At 39.5% G+C, this 26,754-nt stretch overlaps 1 protein-coding gene across 6 annotated transcripts in view; it reads right to left on the reverse strand.

Annotated features, from left to right (window-relative positions):
- The window catches only part of SRPK2 (SRSF protein kinase 2), a 224,586-nt gene that overhangs the window by 38,005 nt on the left and 159,827 nt on the right, over nucleotides 1-26,754 (reverse strand). For all 6 annotated transcript variants that reach the window (XM_030834364.2, XM_030834361.2, XM_030834366.2 and 3 more), the window contains 3 exons: nucleotides 3,309-3,417; nucleotides 2,495-2,582; nucleotides 2,185-2,272 (listed from right to left, as the gene is read on the reverse strand). In XM_030834364.2, coding sequence (XP_030690224.1) covers nucleotides 2,185-2,272; nucleotides 2,495-2,582; nucleotides 3,309-3,417 — 285 coding nt within the window. The remainder of the gene's footprint in view (nucleotides 1-2,184; nucleotides 2,273-2,494; nucleotides 2,583-3,308; nucleotides 3,418-26,754) is intronic.

The following is a 26,754-nucleotide window of genomic DNA, read 5'->3' on the forward strand; positions in this document are numbered from 1 at the left end:
GCCATACATGATTTAATGTGTACTCATAACAACATAAGGAATGAGGAGAGTAAACCTCGGGGAGTTTAAAGAACCCTCCTGCCTGACACCACCCAAAGTTGGCAGAGTCATGACTCAACCCCACACTTACCCACGCTCTCAAGCACACTTCTTCTGACAATCAGCCTTAACGAAAATGAGCAGGACTGAAACCTCACAGAAACTGATGAGGAAAAGAATAGAGAACTCTCCCGCCTTAAGTGTCCTGCCTGCCTACCTAAATTTCTATCCTATACATCACATAAAACACTTTATAAAACAGAAATTTACCAAACACAGTGAAGACATTTAATCTTTTCCTTCAACAGTATCTTTCACTGGGTCAGTAGATCAATTTTTAAGTTTTTAAGGATGTATGATCACAAGACATGGCATGGCCATTAAGACCAACCTATAATAATGAAATCTCAGGAATCTGGGTTTTGTTTTGTTTTGTTTTTTAATAGAAATTCTAGTCAACCACTGACCCTCCAGAACTGTGAGCCACCAAATCCCCTCATATAAATATATTCATGTCATTCATACAGAAAGATTTTAAATGGCTCTGAAACCCTCTGAGAATATTTTGTTCAGCCCTGGAGACCTACATACAGGCCTATAAGAAGGTCAGATGAGTTAATATTTTTTACAATATCTGGATCTACCACATCATCATAATAACTATTGCTTTAAATATCTTTAATAAAAATAAGAAAAATATTTCTATGACACTGGACAGCGTATGTGCTACAGACTTAGGCATAGATGATCTAAAGCTAGAAGTTCCTTACTATTTCCCAAGCTCATTAAAAAAATGGCAACTAAGGTCTAAAGTTAGTAGCAGGCATAGAGCCGAAGCCCATGGCTTCTAAATTATGACCTGAGTGTTCTCAAAGCATTGACAAATCTGGACTACTTAACAGTAGAAATAGCCACTGGAACGTATTCAATATATATCAAAAAAAATCCCTCCATTTACCTACAAATCAGGTGTTTTCTCCAAAGAAACCCTCTGTCAGCTGTCTTAAGAACTGCCTCCCAGATCTGATGCAGGAGGAAGGGCTACCCTGCCTGCACATAAACAAACAGGCTCACTTGGAGACCAGGCGCAGAGAAGGACCAGCTCTATCTTTCTATCGATCAAGAGGGGAAAATGTACTTTGCAGCTAGCAGAAAGGATCTTGAGGCAAAGGGTGAGGTAACATCAGCAGTCACCAGAACTTGCTAGTATCCTCAAATCTGATCTCTAGAAGAAATATAAAAACCTCCACAAATACATAGGGTGTGAAGAAAGTGCTTCCCTATGGGATTAAGTCTTAGTAGATGCAGAAACAGGCTGTCATTCTGGGGTGTAAGCTGGGAGAAGGCTTTGTCCTCAGGTTCTGGAGCTTGAACAGGTCAAATATCAAAATGCTGGATCTGTTCCAAACATGATAAAGGAAAGAATAAAAGATCAGGAAGGAGGAGAAGAGCCTGGCTCTTGACGCACACCCGGCACTCACCAGTCACAAGATAATGAATACACAGTTCGGTATTCCTGAACCTTGGGGAATGAAGGTATTGCTTAGATCAGGCCCACACAGGGCTATCTCAGAGGATCCAATACTAAAATATGGAAACAGCATTCTGGAAACTAAAGGCATTATCTCTTCTCTCCGCTTCTGCCAAAAGCTCTGAGCTACACGTTATTCTGCTGTCACTGCGACCCCTGGGGCTGTCCTTTACCAATGCCCTGGGCAGGAGGAGGGTAAAGATAAGAGCTCCTTCCACACTACCCCCATTCACTTCCTCCTGAGCCCTCCCTCCCCCAAAACTACTAAGCATGCAAACAATATAACAGCAGCCCAATTAAAACTGACATCCTCAAAAGAGAAAGGGAGGTCGTGAGATGCCCTTGCTCCACTTGTAGGACACACTTCTTTTCCAGAATCAGAACTAAGGCCTCCCTATTCAAAAAGCAAAAGGAACAATTCACCTTATAACTAAGAAACTTTCATCTTTCAAGAATCATATAACACGAAGACGCTAGATAGAGCCTGCATGTGGAGAGTGAATCAGCAAACACAAGTGTATAGGGCTTAAAATATTTCCACTTTTTAAAAGTAAAAAGAAAAACTAGAGTATAATTCAGCCATTAGGAAGCAACAGAACCATCAGAAAGGATACGTATTCCATTCATGCCTGAAATTTTGAAGTCATCGATTAGCTGTACCACCATGTCTTTATTTGGGTCAGTGGGATCACTTTCTCGAACCTATGGAGAGAAAAATGAATTCAAGAACAGAAGTGTTTAAGACTGAAAGTCATTTCCATTGTACCAACCAAAACTGTTTAATAAATGTTGTAAAAAATAAAAGATTCAGTATTTGAACTTACAAATAATAAATTCAATTAATTTAGTAAAACCCAGAAAAATCCCTCCGTGAAATTTCATCATTAACCTTTCTGATATCATTCACATTTTTGTAGTACTTACACATTTGAGCAATTTTATTTCATCCAAGGCTGTCTCTGTATAATGCTGGGCACTTTTTACAACTTTCATTGCAACAAATCTTTTTCCCCTTAAAAAAAAAATGCATTTAAAAAAATTTTAACAGAAGTGATCATTTATAATAACTCTAATAAACTAGACTAATAAACTAGACATCATAATGAACTCTAATAAACTCCAATAAATAGCGACTTTCAATAAGCTTTCCTTTAAAATAGTACTTTTCAAATTGTGGGGTTACAGTAAAGCAGTGGGTTCATGTATCAATCTCTTCTTTGCTTTGTGTTTTTGTTTTGTCCTCATAAAAATCAAGTCGACTAGATAGATGTCAGAGTTCATCACATATGGTTAAGATCAAGTATTATAACACTTTTGTTTCAATTCACACACACACTACACATGTGTACGTGTACTCTAAGGATGCAGTTTCATATTATGGGTCATGGCTTTCAAAAAGAGTTGAAACCCACTGACTGGAAAGGCCTAAACATTATTATTTTATATTTGAATATTTTTCTGGTATGGATGAATTACTAGAAAAACAATATGACCCGAGTGTAGCGCAATTACAATGAATAAGCCTCAGATATAAAGGCAGAAGAAAATTAATATTTAAAGATGACAGGCAAATGAACTTCAAAGTGAGAGGGGCAAGTGTGGGGTGGGGCAGGCCTGTGCTGTGCGCTTTACATGCCACAACAGAAGCAGGTGTGCTCCTCAACCTTAGCTTGTTGTAAAATAAAGATGTTTTGAACCAGACCAGGACTCAAAAGCACGAATGACAAGGAACACTTACTGCATATCCCAGCACAGCCAGACAGTAGAGAAGTGTCCCCATCCTAGCTTCCTAATAACATGATACCGGCCATTGAAGAGGTCTCCAATTTTCACTGGATGATAGCCACCTTTTATTATTTAAAAGAAAGAAAGAAAAAAATTAAATTTCAGAAAACTAGCAATGGAAACTCGTTCTTCCTTGTCAGTTCCTGATACCATTAAACAAAACTCTAAATAATAAAATCAGATTTAAAAACATGTTTAATAATACAACATTTTTTCAAGACTACCTTTCATCAAGAGAAAAATGCCCCCTATGTCTTTCTTTTAGGCTTTTTTTTTTTAATTTAACTTAGAAAAGCAATGAACCACCCAGCACGCTGTAACAATAACTGGAGGTTTTATCTGTAAGTCTAGCTGTACATAATATGTACATTCTAGCTCTTGACATTTCTAAACAATCTTTTTTCTTCTAAGCAACAAGTTAAATGCAAATCTTTCGGGGTCAGTATAACACAACTCACCGAAACAAAGGATGTGGACTCTGCAGAGTTGCGCATACACCAAGAGTTTATGCATAGCCAACAAGGAATTATATAATATATGACACTTTACCCACCAAAAGAACTTACTGCTCTCACCACTCTTCCTCAGCCTAAAGCTCCTGCCAGGAAACAGGTTGGAGAGCAAGAGAGAGCACCCAGTGTTAAGGTTGACTTTTGGGGAGGTAAGGACGCTTCACAGGCATCTAAAAGACCTTCACTTGACATCATCAACAAAATAAGCAGGGTACAAAGTAGCATGCGTAATATGATACCATTTTTTGTGAAACACACAAGGAAAAGTCTGGGAAGATAAGATGTTAGCAGCAAACATCTCTGGATATAAAATTACTCTTTTATTCTTTTTATTTCTATTTTACTTTATTCGTTCTATATCTCTTCCAATTATTTCCTTAAAAAAATACTTTTCTACATTTCATTCTTTAACATCTACTGCTCTATTTATTGCAAAAATGTTCTCACTTTTTACATCTGCAGAATTCTTACAAATCACTCAAGAAAGACATGGATGTTTCGTGCCTAGTGTTGAGAGGCTCAAAGCAGGAAGCATCTAAATCACATCCTCCACTATATCTAACAGAGGGCCAGGAGTAGCAGTTCAAGAAGTATTATGAATGCTGATGAATATTTAAACTGTGTTGAATTAGTAAAGCAGGAATTTGACCAGATACTAACTTTCTATGATTCTTACTCTCATACCACACTTGCTTTTCCTGGATTTTAATATCAAGGTCTGTAACAACAATTTGGGCAAAAGACATAACTGAAATAGTAAATTAGGAATAAAATATAGCAAATTATTAAATGAATGAATGGGTGTTAACTAAACTTATTGTGGTAATCATTTCTCAATATATAGATGTCAAGTCGTTAGGCTGTACTGCTTAAACTCACACAGTGCTTAAGTCAATTCCATCTCAATAAAACTGGAAGAGAAAATGGCTTATTACTTACATACAAGGCTAAACCAAAAATAGAGTGGGCTCTGAGTTCACAACAGTGTTTAAATCATTCAAATTAACAATGAAAAGGACGAAAAGAAATCTACCATTATTCAAGTAAAATTCGGGATACTGTGCTAAGCACTTTCTTTTCAAAACCAGGATCCATGAAACAAAAGTAAACTGAAACATGCTGCAGACTTCCCACACGGGGAGGGAGCAGGGGCGGGGAAGGAAGAAGGGAGAAGTTCTGCCTGGGAAATGCTTAGCTGACCAAAGCAAGCAGATTTCTTGACCAAAGTGGTTCTCAGAGCCCAGTGTCTTAACACACAGTGGGAACCTCCAAGAAAACAGGATGCTACAAATTCCAGACAGGTCTGCTCACAAAACCATTTCTTCAAGGAATTAGCCACATTTCACAGCACAAAGTATTTAGGAAACACTCAGGTCTACTGTTTCTTACAACATGTGTTATTATTTCTACACTGCTGAAGTGGGCAAAAGTCTCAGAGATAGTAAGTAGTCAGTTCAGGGCTGCAAACTGGGTCTGACTCCAAAGACCACCACACTCTGTGCACCAGTAAGAAATGCACTCCATTTTTAATACCCAGAAGACCATTTCCTGGTCTTACTAAACAGGAACACTTGATAGTTTAATTGAAAGCTACTTACCACTTAATTGCATATTATTGCTAACATGAAGGTTTCTAAATTTAAAACTAATTTAATTATGCATAAAGAGAAGAAACCTCTACCGCTATTTTATGTTTCAGATTTGAATTCTTGAACAGCCAGAGTGTGTACATGTGACCTAAGATAGACAAGCACTATTTCCAGTGTAATCACAGCATAAGAACAGCCCTTCCTTTTCTCAACGGGACTGAAGTTGAACAAAAGAAATTACTTAGTCCAGTTATTTCAAGAGCCCTCACACTGAGAATACTGTGCCAGAAAATAGGCCAACTAACAAGAGGTGCATAAAAGTAAAACTTAAACACAAATATAAAAACAACTGAAAGCACTAAACATATCCTAAGTTGGCTTTTTTTTTTTTTTTTTTTGGCCTTGCCGCGCAGCATACAGGATCTTATTTCCCAGACCAGGGATTGAACCCATGCCCCCTGCATTGGACGTGTGGAGTCTTAACCACTGGACTGCCAGGGAAGTCCCAAACACATCCTAATTTTTATTTTGAAAATCTGACGTACACAATTTCAAATCTGCAGTCCACATATTGTCACATCCTAACCCCCAGATTTCTACAGGAAATGACAGTCTTTCCGAACATTTTTCAATCTCTTCTCAAAGAACAGTAACTAACACTCAGGCTACCAGAGAGCGGAGCACATCTCCCCAAGGCAGACCACACCAACCGCTTCAACATCCAGGGAATTAAGAGAAAACGGATACTCTTCTCCAATTCCCTCAACTTAGCAAACAACACATGCCACGATGGCTATTAGCAGAGGATACCCTGTGGCCCACAACACTGTCCACACAAAAGGAATCCTAAGACCAGCCAAAGACTAGACAAGGCCCCCTCCTTCCGCTTCTTCACCATCAGTCAGTACAGAAGCACAGGACAACAGCAGTGCCACAGAAGGACCCTGCTGATGGCATCAAGCAGAGAACCAGTTAGGGTCCAGCAGTTGAGGACTACCTTGACTTAGGGCTTTGGTTGATACAATTGTACCTCACTACTTATACTATTTAATATAAAAATCATGCATTTATCACTTAAAAGTTTTCTTCTTTTTCTTTTTTTAATTTGGCTGTGCCACAACTCTTACAAGATCTTAGCTCCCCGACTAGGGATTGAACCCACGCCCTCGGCAGTGAAAGTGCAGAATCCCAACCACTGTACTGCTAGGGAAGTCCCCAAAGTTTTCCTTTTATTCTTAAAAAGTAAATGTTAGATTGGATTACAAACACATGAGAGCAAGAATGGATTGTTAAGCAGTTTTTAAGTTCACTCTGACTCCTATCTCCCAAGCACACCCAAAAAAACTAAAACTAAAGCTCTACCTATACCGTTTATAAGGCTTCAAAGAAGACAATTCTGAAACTATCCTTCTTAGCTGTTTTGGGGGAATTGTTGGCCAAGATAAAGATGACTCCCTTTTCCTTGCTGAGCAAAAAACAGGTTCAATTTGAACAGTAAATTGAAAGTTCAGAACTCTCTCACAGACAACAGTCTGGAAGAATTTTCAGCAAAGTCTCTATTTTCTAGCAAAAAATATTAGGTAACATTTTCTTTCACTGACCCTAGTTTCTTAGCCCTCTGATGGTGATGTTTCAAATTAAACAACATATAAAAACGATAATACATCATGACCAAGTGGGGTCTATTCCAAGAATGAAAACTTGTTTAACATTAAAAAATCAACAGATGTAATTCACCATAATTAACAGTAAAAAAAAGAAAAACTATATAGCAGATCAACAAACATACAGAAAACATTTCACGATATCCAACATGCATTCCCAATGAAAATTCTCAACAAAGCAGGACTAGAAGAACACCTATGAAAAATCTACAGGTAACATCAGTCCTAATGGTGAAAGACTGAATGCTTCCTCCACCTAAGATCAGGAACAAGGTAAGTATGCCTGCTCTCCCTACTTCTATTCAACACTGGCCTGGAAGCTCTAGTCAGCACAATCAGACAAAATAAATAAATAAAAAGGTACCCAGACTGGAAAGTAAGAACTATCCACAGCCGAGCAGAAGCCTATGGGGCCGTCCCAAGACAGACCCCTCCCCCACATCCTCTGCAGCAGCTCCTCTCTGAAGTACCAGATAATAGTATCTCATGCATACTTCCTGAGTTTTTCAGATGCTAAAACCACCAACAAACGTTAGAAATTAACCACCTGATGATCATGAGCAGGTAGCCTCCAGACTTTCTGCCGCCTAAGGAGTGATCATCATCAACCCATCAGAGAACTGTGCATGAGCTGATCACATACCCTGGGATGCCCCTTCCTTACCTTTCCTTAAAAAAATGCATTGCTGAAATTTCTCAGGGAGTTTGGGGGTTTTTTGAGCTTGAGCCACCCGTTCTCCTTGCTCAGCCCTGCAATAAACCTTTCTCTACTTGAAAGGTTTCTCAAACTCGACGTTTCTGCTTGACTGGCCTCACTGTGTGTCGGGGACATGAACTTGCACTCAGTAACATACCTCTTTTCATAGACAACCTGATTGTCTACATGAAAAAGCTTAAGGAAGCTGCAAAAAAGCTACTAAAACTAACGAGTGAAGAGAGTAGCAGGATATAAGCTCAAGATATAATAATCAATTGTATTTCTACATACCAGCAATAAACAATGTGAAACTGAAATCTTAAAAACAGACTTAGGGATTTCCCTGGTGGCGCAGTGGTTAAGAATCTGCCTGCCAATGCAGGGAACACAGTTCGAGCCCTGGTCTGGGAAGATCCCACATGCCACGGAGCACCTAAGCCCGTGGGCCACAACTACTGAGCCTGCGCTCTAGAGCCCGTGAGCCACAACTACTGAGCCCGCGTGCCAAAATTACTGAAGCCTGTGTACCTAGAGCCCGTGCTCCACAACAGAAACCACGGCACTGAGCCCATGCACCACAACAAAGCGCAGCCCCTGCTCACTGCAACTAGAGAAAGCCCGCACACAGCAACAAAGACCCAGCACAGCAAAAAATATATATATATAATGTATATAAAATATATATATATAAAATATATATATATAAAATACACACACACACACACACACACACACCCCCTTAGGGAACTTCCCTGGTGGTCCAGTGGCTAAGACTCCACACGCTCCCAATGCAGGAGGCCCGGGTTCGATCCTTGGTCAGGGAACTAGATCCCACATGCTGCAACTAAGAAATTGAATGCCACAACTAAAGATCCTGTGTGCCACAATTAAGACTTGGTGCAGCCAAAATAAATAAATTAATTAAAGTTAAAAAAAAAATCTGTGTGTACACACACACACACACACACTTAGGAATAAATCTAACCAAAGATGGGAATGGGACTTCCCTGGTGGTCCAATGGTTAGGACTCGGCGTTTTTTCCCAGCTGTGGTCTGGGTTCAACCCCTGGTCAGGGAACTAAGATCCTGCAAGCTGTGTAGTGAGGCCAAAAAAAAAAAAAAAAAAAAAAAAGTAAAAGGATTAAAGAAACATACTAATCAATGTAATGGGTATATGCTAATTGTCCTAAATTTAAAAAGGAAAAAAACGTGTAAAAGTCATTTCTTAAGACAATTAGGTAAATTTAAATAAGAAAGGAATTTTAGATGACGTTACCGAATAATGCAGTTTCTTCCGTGTAACACAATGATATCATGGTTACACAATAGGAGAATGCACTTTTTCTTAGATGTTTGCTGAGAATTTGGGAAGTAAAATGTCATGATGTTTTAACTTCTTTTTAGGTAATGCAGCAAAGAAAAATGCATATACATCACACATGTATATAATAAAGCAAATTAAGAGAAAATGTAAGTCATTCCTCAACAATGCTAAAATAGATGAAATGCAGTAATTCCCTATATTATCCCTTCAAAACGACTTTACGTTTGAGAATTTCCACAATAAAGAAGAACGTTATTTTTAACCTGCCTCTTTCTTACAAGTTCCAAAGGTGTGGTGGTGAGAGCAGCTGTCTGGACGACACAATCACAGAGCAGGCGGAGACCAGCTCCAACCGCTGGGGGGCAGGAGAGAGAGGCCCTGCAGCCCGACTGGAAAATGCATGTGGGCGGGACCCCAAGCGCTCCGAAACAAACTCTGAAAAGGAGGTTGAAGGGGAAGCTGAAATGAGAAGCCTGCTCAGGGCCCACTCTAGGCTCGTGGCACTCAGGGTGTCATTTAAGGCAGCAACACGGGACACTGTGCTATCGCTTCTATCGAACGCGGGTCGGAGGCGGGGCGGGGCTGCTCACCGCCGGCCAGCGTCCAGGGGCACGGAAGCCTTAGCGCCGGGATTAGAACCGGGCTCTGAGGGATTCTCAACACTGCGCTCTTTCTACTCTACCACGACTAAGTATTCACCCCGCCGCTAAAATGTGTGCGCCTTTTCTTTATGACTAGGATTAAAGTATGGATTAATTGTATGGCGTTGCGAATGAATAGAGAAAAACTCTGAAATAAAATTAAAACCGCCATTAAGTAGTATCTATTTTCCCAGTACAAGATAAGCAGTTGGAAATGGTTTGTCTGTCAACGATACCTAAGAATCTATTGTAACTGACCTTCATGAACAAAATTTTACAACCGTTCTTTAGTAACCATAATTTAGGTTACAAAACATATGAAAATAAATTACTGCTTTAAAATTTTATCATGCATAAACTTGCTAGTGTTTGACAGCCACATCACACTTAACAGTTGTGAAAAATATGTTGTTAAAGGACATCAACTAAAAATGTTGAAATTAAGAAAACACTATTCTCCTGATTAGTAATTTAAAGTAAAATTTAGATCATGGGCACCTCATTAGAAACATTAATAATAATGCTAAATATAAAAAGCCAGGGTCTTCCCTGGTGGGCCAGTGGTTAAGACTCCGGGCTTCCACTGCAGGGGACGCGGGTTCGATCCCTGGTCGGGGAGATAAGACCACGCGGTTCTGCATGCCATGTGGTGGTACAGCACACACACACACACACACACACACACACACACAAAAGCAGCAGGAATAAGGTATAAAAAATAACCCTAGTATCTACCAAAAAACTAAGCAATAATGAAGCCTATAACACAACTGTTAAACTCCCTTCAAACTGGGGGAGATTCAATCAAAAACTTAATTTAAAAACTCTTGAATGTAAATTAATCTGTTATTACATCAAGTATTTCCTATAACACTAATGAATGGGAGAGAGCTGTAGAGGCAAAATCAGAGCAAAGACAGATGCTCCAAAGACAGAGGATCCCTATTTATCTATGACCTTAAAGAGGTAACAACAAAAATTACTTGAATGTAAGATAAATACGATGGATGGAGAAACAATTTTTGCAGTTGGGCTACAGAGATCGGAGTAAACAGACTGAGACACCTTGAACATTTGAAATGTTAATACAAAGGCCAACTAATAATTTCAAGCCCTTGGCTCCTGCCAATTACTTGTACAGATTTGTGCTTAAATTCAGGGATGCTGACTTGAACCACAGCAGTGGCACTTACTAGTTATGTTACTAGTGACATTGAGCAAACTACTTTACTTCTCTGGGTACCTGCCCCTACATCTCACTCCCTCAGAATATCTGGGCACATGTTAAGTGCCACGCTAAGTGTTTACTCTGTTTGGCCACTACCCAAATCCACTGTGACTAATGACACATAATGGGTCAGCAGGCCAGGGTTATGGGTACTACCTACAGCTATTTAAGATGGTATAACTAAGTGGCCCAAAGTATAATCTAAATCATTATCACAGCCCAATCAGCAAAAGGTGTTTGATACTCCAGATATGATGATGATCGATAGCTGTCAAACGTCAAAAAAAGAAAGGAAAAGAAACAAATTAATTAACTCATCTTTTTTCTTTTCTTTTTTTGTTGACGTATAACTAACCTACAACACTATGTTATGTTAGTTCCAGGTACACAACATAATGATTCGATATTTCTATTTACTACAAAATGACCACCACAATTAATTCATCTTTTTATGATTTATTCAAACATTGAAATATTCTTAAAAGAGAATTAAGACTTTCAGCATTCAAGTATAAGGTCACCTCACAAGAGATAAGGCTGTGGCTTACCACAATCTTACACAGACTGTGGCTTCTCTCCTGGGTGCTCTCTCTACCTCTCCTTCTGCCAAGCTGGCTACTTTGCTATGAGCAGCCCTGTGAGGAGGCCCATGTGGCAAGGAGCTGGGGCCTCCCAACAACCTCCTGAGTGAGCAAAAGCAGGGAAATGAAGCAGATCCTTCAGGCTGGTCAAACCTTCTGCTGACAGCAGCCCCAGCTCACAGCTTGAGAGAACCAGGTCCAGATCAACCATATTTCTGCACATGTTTTGAACACAGACGTCGATGGCCTTTGTGAAGAGCCTTAAGAGTTGTGCAAGATGTACAAGTTTAGACTTTCATCCTTATTTGTGAAAAGAAATTTAACAAGACAGTATATCCTTAGTAGATCTCCCTTCCTCTTACGACCAGATGAGGAAAAGTGAACTAATAATCTAAACATAATATCATACCACATAAAGACACTGCCAAGAGAATTGTATAGTTGAAAAATTATATTTTTATTACACTGCAAAACTAAAATGTGTAGTACTTAAGGCAAGCTGGTAAGAAGGATATCGAGCTGTGAAAATATCTGTAAGATGCTGAACTCAGCAATCACGGGATCCACAAACATTTAAGAGGTTAAAGTACACTAACAGCTCCATACGTTTACAAAGTTGGAATCTGATTCTAGACAGTATCAAATAAAATTAAGGATTTCTTCTGCCTTTATGATCAGTAATCTAGATTTCTTCTCATTTTAGTACTGCAATTTTAGAGCTATAAGCAAAATTTTTCTAAAATACATTGATACTGACAGAAAAGACCTTCAAGGATGACAGAGCCCACAGTGGAAATGCAATTCACATTCTGGGGGGCAAGCCAGAATCTAAAAGCCTAATCTCTACATTCTACAGTCTAGAAGATTCCTGAATCATTTCTTAATCCAGTGAAAAGGTTCAGAACACAGTGTTAAATGAACTTTGGGGGTTGGCAGGAGTCCTTAAAATGCACAAGGAGTTACCATCAAATCATAAATGGCTAGTGGCTGTTTTCAAGAGGCCAAATCTACAGATGTAGTTGATGCTGTACTTTGGGTCACGAACTTTCTTCATCAAACATACACATATAACTAAGTGTTCAGTTTCACTGAAAGTATTTTGAGCATATAAATATTCTACAAATCCACAATGAAAGATAGTTAATGGACACACTTTGTATCCACTGACAACACTTTCTATCGTCTTAAGTACACAGTGCCAGTCACTGCCATTTGTCTCTTCAGTATATCCTTGACAGAAAACTCTTAACCACTGCTCCATTAAAGGTATTATAAAATTTACCTTTAAATTAAAAAATACAGTCTATGGAAACTAAGTACAGATTATTTAAAGTCCAATTGGGTGTCTGGTTAATGCACTTCCTTAACAGCAGGCTGTAAGGTAAGTACTCCAGAGGACTGATACAGGCTTAATTTTTCAAGGGTAATCTTGTCTTTTTTTGAACTCTGTCTTTATGTCTATACCACTCCATTGATTTTGGCTGTTTAAAGACTTTTTTTTTTTTTTTTTAAATTAGATTCCTCAGAGGGCTCATGAGAAAAATATTACCCCAGGGCTAACATATATACTGTGTATAACATTTTATATGGGACCTTTATAAATGAAGGGCAGTTTGACAGGTACAAAATCTTCGGCTCTTTCTTTCCTTGAGTGTATCAAATGTATTGCTCTACTGTCTTCTTGCCCAAAGTACTGCTGTACAAAAGCTTGGTAACAATCTGATTTTCCCCCCGATAAGACATGCGGTCTGTTTGCCTAAAAAAGTTTACCACCACATCAAGCAGGATAAGGCTGCTGGGATGTTTACTGGGATTTTACTATGATTTTCATAGTTTTAATGTCTTCCTTCTTGCTCTTAGCCTTCTCCTTACTTGCTTTGTAGGCAGAGGAAGAGTAAACAAATATTATTTGAGATCTTAAAAGGGGAACTTGGATGAACTTGGATACTCGAAGATTTTGGGCTTGTTTCTTAGCTCTTAATTATGTTCTGGATAAGCAAAAATACAATATATTGAATTATGAACTGGGGAAACAACCGATCTTGTAATGAGAAAGTCTTGTTAGGTGAAAGTATAGAGTTCAGAAATCAGAAGACACCTGAGAAACACTGAATTTCTTTCACAGCTAAAAAAAAAAATTCTTTTAGTAACCAAAAAAACTTTTAAAATAAAAGAACTCTGACAACAATTCCCTGGCCATTTAAAACCAAAGGCCATAATTATACACATTCAGACATCAAAGTATAACTGAAAGACTAAGTTCCTTCAGTAAGTCAAGACCTATTGTTATTTCACACTTCCATTGTTCATGAATGTGCAAGGGTGCATCACAGCACATAGCAACGTCTGACTCAACCACACAACTACAGGCATGTTCCCAGGTGTACATTACACCTCTTGTAAAAAATAATTCATTGTGAATAATCCAAATTCTCATTATTTCTAAAGGAATTCAAAAAATGGGAAGAGGACATAGGTCTTGGAGATGAATGACTACAAATGCAGTAAGTAAAAAGCTCTTTGACACATATATGGAAAACAGAACTGACTTCTGAGCCTCATTCTAAAGCCCCACCTGGTTTTACAATCCAAGAGTAATTAACGTCTTCTAGTTCAGTCATCATCAGAAAGCCTAACTCAGGAACCAACTTGAGCATACCCCCATGGTACGCACCCAACATAGCAAGTTAGATAACAGTCAGCGGACTTTAGGCTTAGGTCTTATAGCCTGTGCCAGACAAAAAGAAGATTAGATAAATTTATGTCTTTGGAAAAATGGTTAAATGATTATACCACAATATAACTATACATACTTCAGAGTTCACAACATCCTTTTATTAACTTCTTGTGGCATTCTGGCAGACTATATTCTCCAAAGGCCACAACAGCATCTCCCAAACCACTTGCTCTCCTAGAACCCTGAAGTTCTACTACAAGAAATGGACTCTAATCCTCCTCCTTGTAGATCTGGATGAGCTTCTGATGTGCATCTAACAAACGAAAGGTAGTGGAAGTGGCTGTGTGAGTTTTTCGAGGCTAAGTCATAAAGCAACACAGCTTCCACTCTGTAAGGTGCACGCTCGCTTTTGGAACTCCGGGTTCCAGGTAACGACTGGCCACCCCCGCCACCGCCCCGGAAGCCGCAATGCTGTAAGGAAGCCAAGCCACACAGAAAGCATGCAGACAGGCACACCTGTCTGCAGTCCCAGTCTTCCAATACTTGTAGCCTGGGGGGCCAGACATGTGAAAAATGCGCTTTCAGATGATTCCTGTGTCTCCACCCTTTGAGATGTCTCAAAAGACACCCGTAACAGACACCCCAGATATCATGAAGCAGAGGCGAACCCCCTCATCTTTTCCCTTTTTAAATTCCTGATCCATAAAACCATAAGCAACATTAAAAGTTGGCTCAACGTGCTAAGTTTTGGAGTAATTCATTACACAACAATAACCAGAGCAGTCCTTATTCTACTCACTGTAACAGTTATACAAAACCTCCTCCCCACTGTTCTACAAGAAAGATGTGCCCTCAATCTTTCCAAGATTAACCCACTACCTCCAAAAATTACTCATCTAATTCCTTTCCTGTTGACTCTCCAACCTTTCCTCAGATTTCTTCTCTTCTGCCTAGAAATAGGCTCAGGTATCCTGTCTTAAAATCAACATTCTCCTGTGCATATCTGACCTCACCCGCTACAAGCTACAGTCTTCTCTTCACTTCATGGCTAAATTTCACCAAAGTATCTGTTATGCTCTCTCCAGTGCATCCTCACCTTGACATGTGCATGATCCATCACTGGCCCCAGCCAACAGGGACCCTCCCCACAAGTAGCTCACTAACCTTTTTCTCAGCCTTCATCTTCAAACTGTGGCTTAACCGAATACTGCTATTATTAAATCCTTCCTTCTTGAAACACTCTTCCTTTTACGCCTCAGACTTAACAGTCTTGGAAAGAACACCACCATCTTATTAGTGTGTTACCAAAAAAGGAAAAATTACTATTGTCCTAGGGAAGAATTTTGGTAGCCTGATGAGATATTCAGTTTAAAGGTCACAGTGAATTTGGGTGGTATAGTAAATAAAGCCTAGTAGGCTGCTCACAGGATCAATAAAAGGAAAAGAGGTAAAATCATTTTAATTAGCATAAAAGTACAAAGAAGAGTAAAGTACAATCAAGACATGAAGAAATTATAATCAAAGAACTAAAACCTCTTTTAAAAAGCCAAATACAAGATCACATGACACAAAAAGAATAAAGGCAAGTTTTAAAAACCCAATGGTCAAAAATAATATGGACACAATTTTTCAAAAATACTAAATACAAATGGCCAGTCTTACTAATAATCAAATGAGTAAAATAAAAACAAGAGATTATTGGTGATATCGTGTAAAGACAGTGGTGCTGCGTGGAACCACACTGACGTACTTCTGGTAAGTGTGTAAATCAGTATAGTCTTTTTGGAGGGCAACTGGTGACATGTTTTAAAATGAAAATGCACTATGCTTCAAACTAGCTAATCTCACCTACAAATTTATGCTTAGGACAAACCCATAACTGAATATACAAGGAGTTCCCAGTGGCATTATTTACAATAATGAAAGGTGAGAACACATAAATGTCTAATCACTACAAAGCTACTTAATCAAAGCAAACACAAAGAACAGAGTATTATGCAGAAAACAATGATGCAGAACTATATGTAGGTTCATGAAAATACATCCACAAATATTACTGAAATAGCATAGCATAGTAAGGGAAAGCACGCAGATCAATCTCTTTTATGGAAGTTATAAATATATGGATATGCATAGACACACATTAATTTCTGGGAGGATACCTCTGAAACTTGAAACCCCTTTAATTCACCTTGGAGAAGCTGACTGTGGAACAGAGTGTCAAATACAAAAACTGAGAATTTTAATTTTTTGCTTCCTATTTTGTTTGAATTTTTTTAACACTACCATATACCACTTTCATAATAATTTTTTGAACTAGCAAATAAGAGTTTAAATAAATAGCTATAGTAGTATATACTTAAGATCACTCAGAACTGAAGGTATAAACCTCACTTCACACAGTACTTCCTAACACTGAAAGCCAACAAGGAAACAGGGGCAGCACAACAGTCATGGTATTAAAAACATCAACAACATATTGTGACACGGTAATGGTACAGCTTTTCCAGGTACTGAGAGTAAAGGAAAACTCTCATGCATCCTCATAAATAGAACAACATGTGTACTCATGGGCCACAACCTTAGCAATAACACATGTGTGTGCACGCTTGCACATGTGCATGCACACACGCACATACTTAACGCAGCAACTCCAAAGAAGATATATAAATGGCCAATAGGGACATGAAAAGATGCTCAACATCAACAGTCATTTGGTAAATCAACATCAAAATGACAGTGAGAGACCACCTAAAACCCACTAAGATGGACAAAATAAAAAAGAGTAACAAATGCTGGTGAGGATGCGGGGAAACTGTAACCCTCGTACAACATGCTGGCAGGAATACACAGTGATGTAGCTGCTTTGGAAAAACAATCTGGCAGTTCCTGAAGAAGTTAAACATGGAGTTATAATATTACCGAACAATTCTACTCCTAGGTATATATCTGAGAGAAATGGAAAACATATGTCCACTCAAAAACTCATATATACAAATGTTCAAAGTAGCATATTCAAAATAGCTCCAAAGTGAAACAACCCAAATGCACATCAAATGATGAACAGATAAACAAAATGTGATATACCCAGACTACAGAACATATTATTCAGAATAAAAAAGTATAAAGTACTAATATATGATACAACATGAATAAAACTTGAACACATGCTTTAAAAAAAAAAAAAAAAAAAAAAAAAAGGCCGGCCACAAGAAGGCCACAGGCTATATGATTCTGTTTATATGAAATGTCCAGAATAAGAAAATCCACAGAGACAGGAAGTAGATGAGTAGCTGCCATGGACTCTGGGACGAGGGAGGAATGGGGACTGACTGCTCCTGAACCGTGTCTCTTTTTGGTGTGATAAAAATGTTCTGGAATTAGTGGTAGTAGTTGCACAGTTCTGTGAATATATTAAAAACCACTAAAGTGTACCCTTTAGAGGGGTGTACCTTATGTAATCAATAAAAAAAAATTGTATGTGGGAAAAAATAGCAAATTTTCAATTACTCCTTCCTAGTCAATATAAAATAGACCAAAAAACTCCAACAAAATCTGAAACGTCTTTATTTCATTATAATCTTTTAAATTCCAGGTTGAAACAAGATCCAATACAGACAGAGAGATAGAAAAATCAGAGATAGAAAAATGATCATGAAAAACCTGGATAAGGTACCTAAGAATACACTCCTTTTTTATACTAGCCTCAGATGGGAAACTAAGGAGAAAATATAGACAACAATGATGTATTATAAACGTCAATGCTGCTAAGAGACAAGATCTTAACTGTTCCCACCACAAAAAAGAAATAATAATTATGTGATACGACAGAGGTGTATGGGTGGCAGTCATCTTGCAATATGTAACGTATCAAATAAAAACCTTGACCTACACAATGTACACCTTAAAACTTAAATACATCAATTATATCTCAGTAAAAATAAATTTTAAGAAAGAGACCAAATAAATTACTCCAAAACTTGCCCCATTACCAGGTTCTGTCCGTAATATTTAGAATTGTACCTTAGATGTCAAATAAGGATCAAACATGCCTGGGCCTGCCCAGGGAATTAGTGAACAGCCCCAAGGAGGCAAAGTGCAAGAATGTTTCTGTTTGGAGCTAGGAAAAGGAAGGGATTTTATGCTCCAGTGAGCCCACAAGGGGGTGAGGGATGACGGGACAGAGAAAGACGAGAAGCAAAGCCGTCATGTTGACTGTGCACTCTTCCTGAAACCAGACTCCAGGGACCAGCGGTGCGGACCAGCGGTGCAGCCCAGCGGAGAGAAGGGCCGTGGGACAGCACCCACAAAGGGCAGGGTGCAGGGGCACAGGCATGGGGGCATCTGGGCTGGGCCCTCTCACTACCTATGCCACACAATCCTGCTCTGGTTCTGAGTACAGTGGGGAGAGCCCCCATGGTACGGACGAGAGCACCTCACGGCGCATGCACAAGGCGTGGGAAAGATCACGACAAACATCACATGGTGACTCTGGCCCAGATCCTGCGGCGCCTCTTCTGGGATCTCCAGATCCAAAGGGGCAGACTATGCAGGGGGCTGACAGGTGGGGACAAGAACCACTGACATTTAGAATGAGCGCAAGCAGGACTCCATCTACACTCAAAAAATGAAAACTTCAGTTTACACAACGGAATGTGCCGAAGAATTTTTCATTGAGAGTAACAGAACTGTACCTTCGCAGCTCCACCATCTGCGCCGTCAAGGTGAACACACCCCTTTGGTTGCTCTCCTGCCTGCCTGCCTGCTCTGTTCTTCCACTTGTTCTTTCTCCTCTTGTGCCCCATGGAATTTCTCAAAGGATTCTCACTGAACCATCTCCCTGCATCTTTTTTATTCACTTAACACTCCTTATACAATTTGTTTTCCTAGCAAATCTATATACTTGTGTAAGGTCTGGAACAGTCCACAAGACCTCGCTCATTTCTGACAGAACTGTAGGGTCTAGGGGTCCCAAAGGCCACCCTCACTATTGACACCAGCTGCAGGTTTGGAGCGTCCGAACACCGTGCTCAGTTCCAGGAATTAATATGTGACAAGAACTCACGGAAGACATTGAAGGCAGTTAAACTCATGGTTACAGTTTATTATAGCATAAGGGCTATCACTTAATGTCAGTCTGCCTGGGGCAGAATCAAGGAGGGCCCCAAATTCAGAGCTTCCAGGTGTCCCTCTCCCAAAGGTCACTGTCGATTCCTCCAGTTAATGACACATGACAATGCACACATAGTACTGCCAACCAGAGCAGTTCACCCAAGCCTTGGGGCCCAGAGTGTTTATTAGGGCTCCGTTATGTAGACATGGTGGACTGGCAACATGGCAAACCTCAGGGCCCACAAGTGCCAAAAGCCCCCACCCAGCACCAATCACTATAATATTACTTTGTGTGGCCCAAGGCCCAGGTAAAGAAGACACTAACCAGGCAGACATTCCAAGGGCTTAGAGACTATCACCTAGGAGTTTAGGGCAAAAACCAGACTTCTCTTTCAGCAATGTTAAATTCTTTACTACACCGTCTGCTTGCCCTCTCTTCTGAGCCCCAGGTTCGTATCTCCAGCTGCCTTCTTGATTTCTCCACCAGTTTCGTTAAATTCAAATGAATAAAGTCAAACTCATCCATATCTCCCCAGACCAACTGTGATTCCACTGTTCCTGTTAATAGTACCAAATCCACTTCTTTTCAATAAAGAATTGAGGCAGTTTATAAAACCACAATACAAGATATAAAATTAGAAGGAAACTAGGGTGAAGAAAAAATAGCCCAGAAAAAATAAAATAGAATAATGCTGCAGTGAAGTTAGGACACAGAATGCATGCTGTAAATCCCTGTTCAGCTGTTAAGAGATGGACTGCACATTTGGCTCTGGGCTTGGGAACAGCCAAATGATATCTGAAACTAAGAAGAAAAGACAAGCAGTTTCAAAATTCAGAGTCCTTCCCCCCCCCCCCCCATGATGCCCAGGAAGTACTATTCTTCTTCCACTCACTCCAGAATTGAAGACTTGGAATTTTTCTCATTGTTGTCCTCTACGTGCCATAGTTTATCAAATGATAAAGATGCTATCTCTGTGATGTTGTTTGCTTTTGTCTTCTCCTTATATACAAATTCTCTCTCTCCAACTCCAGTCATTTAAGATTTCAAATTATTCTTCCTTAAGAACAGCACTTCCCTGTTCAAAACCTCAAATGGTTCCTCACTGCTAAGTTCTTCTTTAAACGTTTTTTTCTATCTACAAAGAAATATGTGCTCAATGCAGAAAACAAATAAAAGACAAAGTTAAAAAAAAAGAGAGAGAAATCCAATCCTGCAGTCTAGATATACAATTCCCTAATATTTGACAAATGTATATGCCCTAATTAATACAAAGAACATTTCTCCAAAATCTCACTTTCCTGATGTAGTCTCCGATTCATGGTCTTTGTCAACTATATATATTGCAATTATTTTCTCCTACTCTGAAGCTGGTCATTTCATTTTTCAAAATGTTTCTTAATCAGCAAAGGACTTTTTATTTGGATGAAATCCAATTTTTAATTTTTTCAACCTTGATACCTTTTGTATTCTCTCTACAAAATCTTCCCCTACTCCAAGGCCGTGAAGACTTCTACTTTTTTTCTTTTTGTAAGGCTTATGCTTTTCATTTTACTTTTAAGTCTACGGGATCTATCACAACCTAAGAAACAGATCTTTTTGAAAATCTACACATTTGCTGTAAGATCAGAAACAAGACACGGATGTCCTCTCCTACCACTTTCATTCAATCTTGTGCATGGATGGAGCAATGAAGCAAGAAAGAAACATAAAGAATGCTAAGGAAAAGAAAACTATTTGCAGTGAAATGATAAATGCTTGTGCAGAAAATCCAAAAACTCTACACAGAACACACACACACAAATAAAATTAGCAAACAAATTTAGCATAGTTACAGGACACATGGTCAATGAATTAATTATATTTCTACATATCATCAAAAAACAAAAACAAAAGAGAGGAAAAAATTTAAATATGTGCAAGACCTCCACACTAAAAAAACATAAAACATTGCTGAGAGAGATTAAAGACCTAAATATATGTGTTACCAAGGCTGTGGTCCCAGAATCATACCCCAAGCCCCTCCCTCAAATAGAAACCAATTACTTTTTTTTTTCTTTTTAGAAATCTTTTTCTAGAAACCAATTACCCTAAGTTTCAGGGGGACGCTGCAAACAGGAAAAAAAAAAGAACTGGTTAGAACCAACAAGGCCCAAGATGGTGGAAGATCTGACTTCCAGCAGACCATAAGCCTCATTATACACTCACTGCAATACATTAGCATGCTAAATGACACACCCCTCAGTGCCCTGACAGTTATGACTGCCACGACAACAACCAGAAAAGCCCAAACAAGGACTAAAGAGGAGAGCTGCACCACTTCCAGGTCCAAACTACAATCCTGAATCTGGATCTCAGTCCTCTGATAACTCATGAATATTCCTCTCCCTCTAAATACATTTTTAAAAAGAGAGCTGATCATACCAGAAAGGTTCTTTTGCCCTTTTTTTTGGCCACACGGCTTGTGGGATCTCAGTTCCCTGACCAGGGATTGAACCTGCACCCTGGGCAGTGAAAGCGCCAAATCGTACCCACTAGCCTGGGGACTCCCAAGGGTTCTTTTTCCATTCTGCCTTCCTTCGGGTTTTTAAAAAATGTCTTTCTAGATGATGTTTTAATTTACTTCATGTATAAATTTCTCATCCTCGTATTTATCCTCTACATGATGCTCCCACATTACTCTTCAACCTAATCTGTATGTTGCCCATTTGGCAGGAAAACAAAAGCTTCTCAGAGACACCTCTCCCAGGCTCCAGGATTTGGCCAGAGAAACGCCCACCCCCATCAACAAAGTCCAATTCTTCTTACCTGGCAAGGCCCCCTTTACATTTTCTATGAAGTCTTTTCTTTTACCTCTAACCAAATACAACTTCATTCCTTTCGCATCCTCACAAATTTCCCTTTTTCTCCTCTTATAATTAGTCAACCACACAAAAAAGGTGAAGAAAGGCACTTAAGTAGCTTCTTAATCTAGTCCATTCATTCATTCATCCCACAGTCAACAAGCCACAGGTTGTTCCATCTTGGTTCTAGTGAGAAGCAGGAAGCAACAAGACAGGCAAGGCTCTGCTGTGAAGGAGCTTATATTCTACTGGCAGAGTCTGCGAGGCCATGAACACCTAGAAAATACAGACTGTTTCTCATTTATCTTTACAAACCCTGTAGTAAAATACAACACTTTACATATAGGAAAGCCTCAAAGAATTCAATTGTCAGGCTAACTGAAGCTTAGTAATCAATAAATACCCATGTCAGTAGTGATTCACAGCAAGGAGCCTGACAGGTGTTGGCATAGCCTCAGTCTCCACGAAAGGAATGCAATGAAGCCTCGTAATAAATCCAAGGGCATATTACCTTCTTCATATAGATAAGCAGAGTCTCTTCTCAAGGCTTCAAGTAAGCCAATTTAAGCCTACTAATTTTTAAAAACGCATACAACCGTGGTGAATTAAGTATTCATGCAGCATTAGTGGTTTTAAGGAAAAGAACTGTCAATGAATAAAGATTATCTTTTACTTATCTCAAGAAGAACAGGGCTTCCCTGGTGGTGCGGTGGTTGAGAGTCCGCCTGCCGATGCAGGGGACACGGGTTCGTGCCCCGGTTCGGGAAGATCCCACATGCCGCGGAGCGGCTGGGCCCGTGAGCCATGGCCGCTGGGCCTGCGCGTCCGGAGCCTGTGCTCCGCAACGGGAGAGGCCACAACGGTGAGAGGCCCGCGTACCGCAAAAAAAAAAAAGCACAGAAACTAAAGACTACATTTCTGGATGGACCTGGAGATTATCATACTAAGTGATGTAAGTCAGACGGAGAAAGACAAATAAATGATGTCGCTTATATGTGGAATCTAAAAAAAAAAAAAGATGCAAATGAACTTATTTTCAAAACAGAAACAGACCCACAGACTTAGAAAATGAATTTATGGTTACCAGGGGAGAAGGGGGGCGGTGGGGATAGATTGGGAGTTTGGGATTGTCACGTACACACTGCTATATTTAAAATAGACAACCAAGAACTTCCCGGGCAGTCCAGTGGTTAACACTTCGCCTTCCAATGCAGGGGATGCAGGTTCAATCGCTGGTCAGGGAACTAAGATCCCACATGCCTCGGGGCCAAAAAACCAAAACATAAAGCAGAAGCAATACTGTAACAAATTCAATAAAGACTTTAAAAATGGTCCACATAAAAAAATATATAATAAATAAATAAATAAATAAAACAGACAACAGGGACCTACTGTAAAAAAAAAAAACAAAATTAAAAAGGCTACATTGTCATAAAATACTTGAGCTACATGACACCATTTCTAAGGCAACTTCGTGTAATGTATATTGCTTTTTTTTCTTAAAAAAACAAAAAACAAAAAACCTGAAGCTATAAAATAGTCGTTAAGTCATAGATTCTGGGGAGAGAAACAAGACCAATAAGAAATTATAACCACCAACATTAAATTCTGAGATGTAGTGAAATTCAACCTGTGTAAATTTTTCACAAATGGAAAGTGAACACACATGGGTAAAGGCAATTTGCGTATAAGGAAGCCATCTGACATTTTTCTAGTGTGCAAGTATTCATATTGTTTATCCTATGTTTTGAAGGAGATATTCCCAAATTCCCACAGAAGAGCTCGGGGGCACTGTGGATGATTTTAAGAAAATTTAAAGCAGAAATGAAGCGTCTGTACTCTGATTTGTGTGTCCTTCATGGCCTGTCAACCTCCTCACCCTGACACGCCTTTTCAGATACGCAGGTAACAACAGTGCTATCCTGCCCTTAGTTGAAGCTTAACACCAGAGACAATTTCTTCACCCAAACAGAAATACTTACTGCACAGTAGATGGTTCCAATGCAGTGGGATTAACAAAACATACAGCCCTTGACCACAAGAAATCTTTCAGACTGAGGAGAAGGAGCTCAGAAACAAACACAAAAATAAATATATAATCACACACCATAATGAGTGCTACGGGGGTGGGGAGTGGAGACTACTGTGGGTGATAAAGGAAGAGGCCTAAATAAGATGTGATAGGGATTCAAAGAAGGCATAAGGAAATGACACGCTTCACTACCAAGTCAGAGCACAACTATGTTGAAATCGATGTCTCCAGAAACGATGCAAGTGATAAACTGTATACAAGGTGCCAACTTATCTAAAAATGATTTAGCAGAGCCACAAAACAGGATCTCTGAGGAGTCAGTCAGTGCAGGCAAGCATGATACATGAAAGCGATGTTCCTACTTCCACCATTTACTCGTCCTTGGAGTAAATACGTGCTGAGAGTTCTGGGGAAATTTTAGAACACAGGTAGTTCAAAGCAGTAATTCCCCTTACACAGCAAATCAGTCACACAGTGTGAAGTGACGGGAAGGGTCACTTCTCTTAGTCACAAATTTGGAGTTTTAGAGGAATGGTACATGCCTCAGGTGAGCCATCCTTACTTTCAATGTGCAGAAAAATCACTGGATGAACCTGTTAAATACTTGGGAGTCCGGGTTCTACTCCCAAGGATTCAAATTCAAGACTTAGAGTCTAGCCTAGAAACGTTCTGATGCAGGTGGTACAGGTCACACTCTGAAAACCCACATTAGACTAAAATCTCCCCAGAGGAGGAGGTTTTGCCCTGATGAAGAGGCTTTCAGCTTAAAAAAGCAAGCAAGTACAATATTACACAAGGGCCTCCTAGAACTGTTTGTTTACAGGCTGACCCTGTGCCTGACCCTTGTTATACTCTGGGCTTGGAAGAAAAAGTCGGAATAAACCACACAGCCTGCTGCTACAGTTCCTGTCCCAGACAACTGACCAGAGGTAACATAGAAAAACAAGGAGAGAGAGAAGCAGTGCTGACCACTCTGTCTGCAGAGGCCAGAGAAACAAGCACACCACAAGCGAGGCAGCTAAGACCGCTAAGGGGGTCAGCACAAAAGTACAGACGGGGACACACCCGAGAAGAGAATGATGGAACAAAAACAGAACTAAGGAAAATAAAATTCGTATTTCTTAAGAATCTTCTATGTATCAGGTAGTATGCCCTACTTCACATATTTATCTCATTTTATTCCTCAAAAAATCATCAGTGATAGGTGCTGTTACATATTCTATTATATGGAGAGATGATATTATAGATGAAGAAACTAATAAAGCCTACAGCAAAGGTAACTTGTCCGAGGATACAGAAATGGAAAGCAACAGGGTCAGATTTTGAACCCAGCTCTTTCAGACTCCAAAGTCTATACTCCCCCTCTGGACTCGTGGGTAGGAACATGCTAGCTATGAAGAAAGGAAAAGAAGACTCCCAGGCCACAGAGACTGCCAGGTACAATAGAAAGGAGCAAAGAATAATGCATTAGCAATATCAGAACTTTAAATAGTGGCCTTTTTGTTAAAAAGGCGGTAAGTTTCACAAGCTTTGAATAAGGAAAGACTTGAAAAGGTAAAGAGGTAAAAAGAAGGTAAAAAGTTAAGATACAATTTGGTTCGTCATGAATGATTCAGAATTGCAGGAACCCAAATGCTTACTGCAGCTAAAGGTAGGTGATGGGATTCCAGGTGACCTTCCACACTCCGACCCCCAAAATACCTATAACTCCTATGATGAACGAAAATGTCTTTTGTAAAGAGAGAGAAAAGATGTGGTATATTTTGTGTCTGTTAATGTTTTATTTTATTTCAGGACTATTAAGAACTGTCTGGTGGCGCAGAGGTTCTCCAAGAATGAAGTCAGAGGAAACAAGAAGAGATGTGAAGTGACAGAAGAGAGACAAGCCACCTCCACAGACTAAGCAAAACATACCCTTAGACTGTGAAAGGCATCCCTCCTCTTCCCTCTTCCTGAGCTCTCACTCCACAGCCCTTAGGTAGTGCCAAGCGACAAAGGACGTCTAAGGACAGGCTAGGTGTTGAGGAGAGGGGAGACATGTCCAAAACGGCAGTGACATACAAGGAAATTAATCTAGTCAGTAAACAAAATGAGGATAATGACAGCCTAGTCTCTTACTGCCAAAGAAAGAAACTATAGACATGGTAAGGATAAAACTGAGCTGAATCCTCCAGCATTACAATGGAAATGAGATATATTAAACTCATGGATTGTAATATATGTATAAATAAAAACAGAAATAAATATTTAGAAATATATACATAAAGGAAGTATGTACTTAGCTCTGTGCTAAGAGACCTAGAAGCAGTGACACCTCAATAGTAATGATCTCATCTAATGCCCAGATCTTGTTTTCTAAATACTGTTCCTAACTAAAAGAAACCAGGGGTCCTTGTGGAGAGAGCTGATTCCAGGGCTGGCGTACAGATAATACAAGATGAACCAGGAACATCTTTCTTTTTTTTTCTTTTTTGATTAATTTTTATTGGAGTATAGTTGCT

Source organism: Globicephala melas, chromosome 9, assembly GCF_963455315.2.
Source record: "Globicephala melas chromosome 9, mGloMel1.2, whole genome shotgun sequence".
Classification (NCBI taxonomy): domain Eukaryota; kingdom Metazoa; phylum Chordata; class Mammalia; order Artiodactyla; family Delphinidae; genus Globicephala; species Globicephala melas.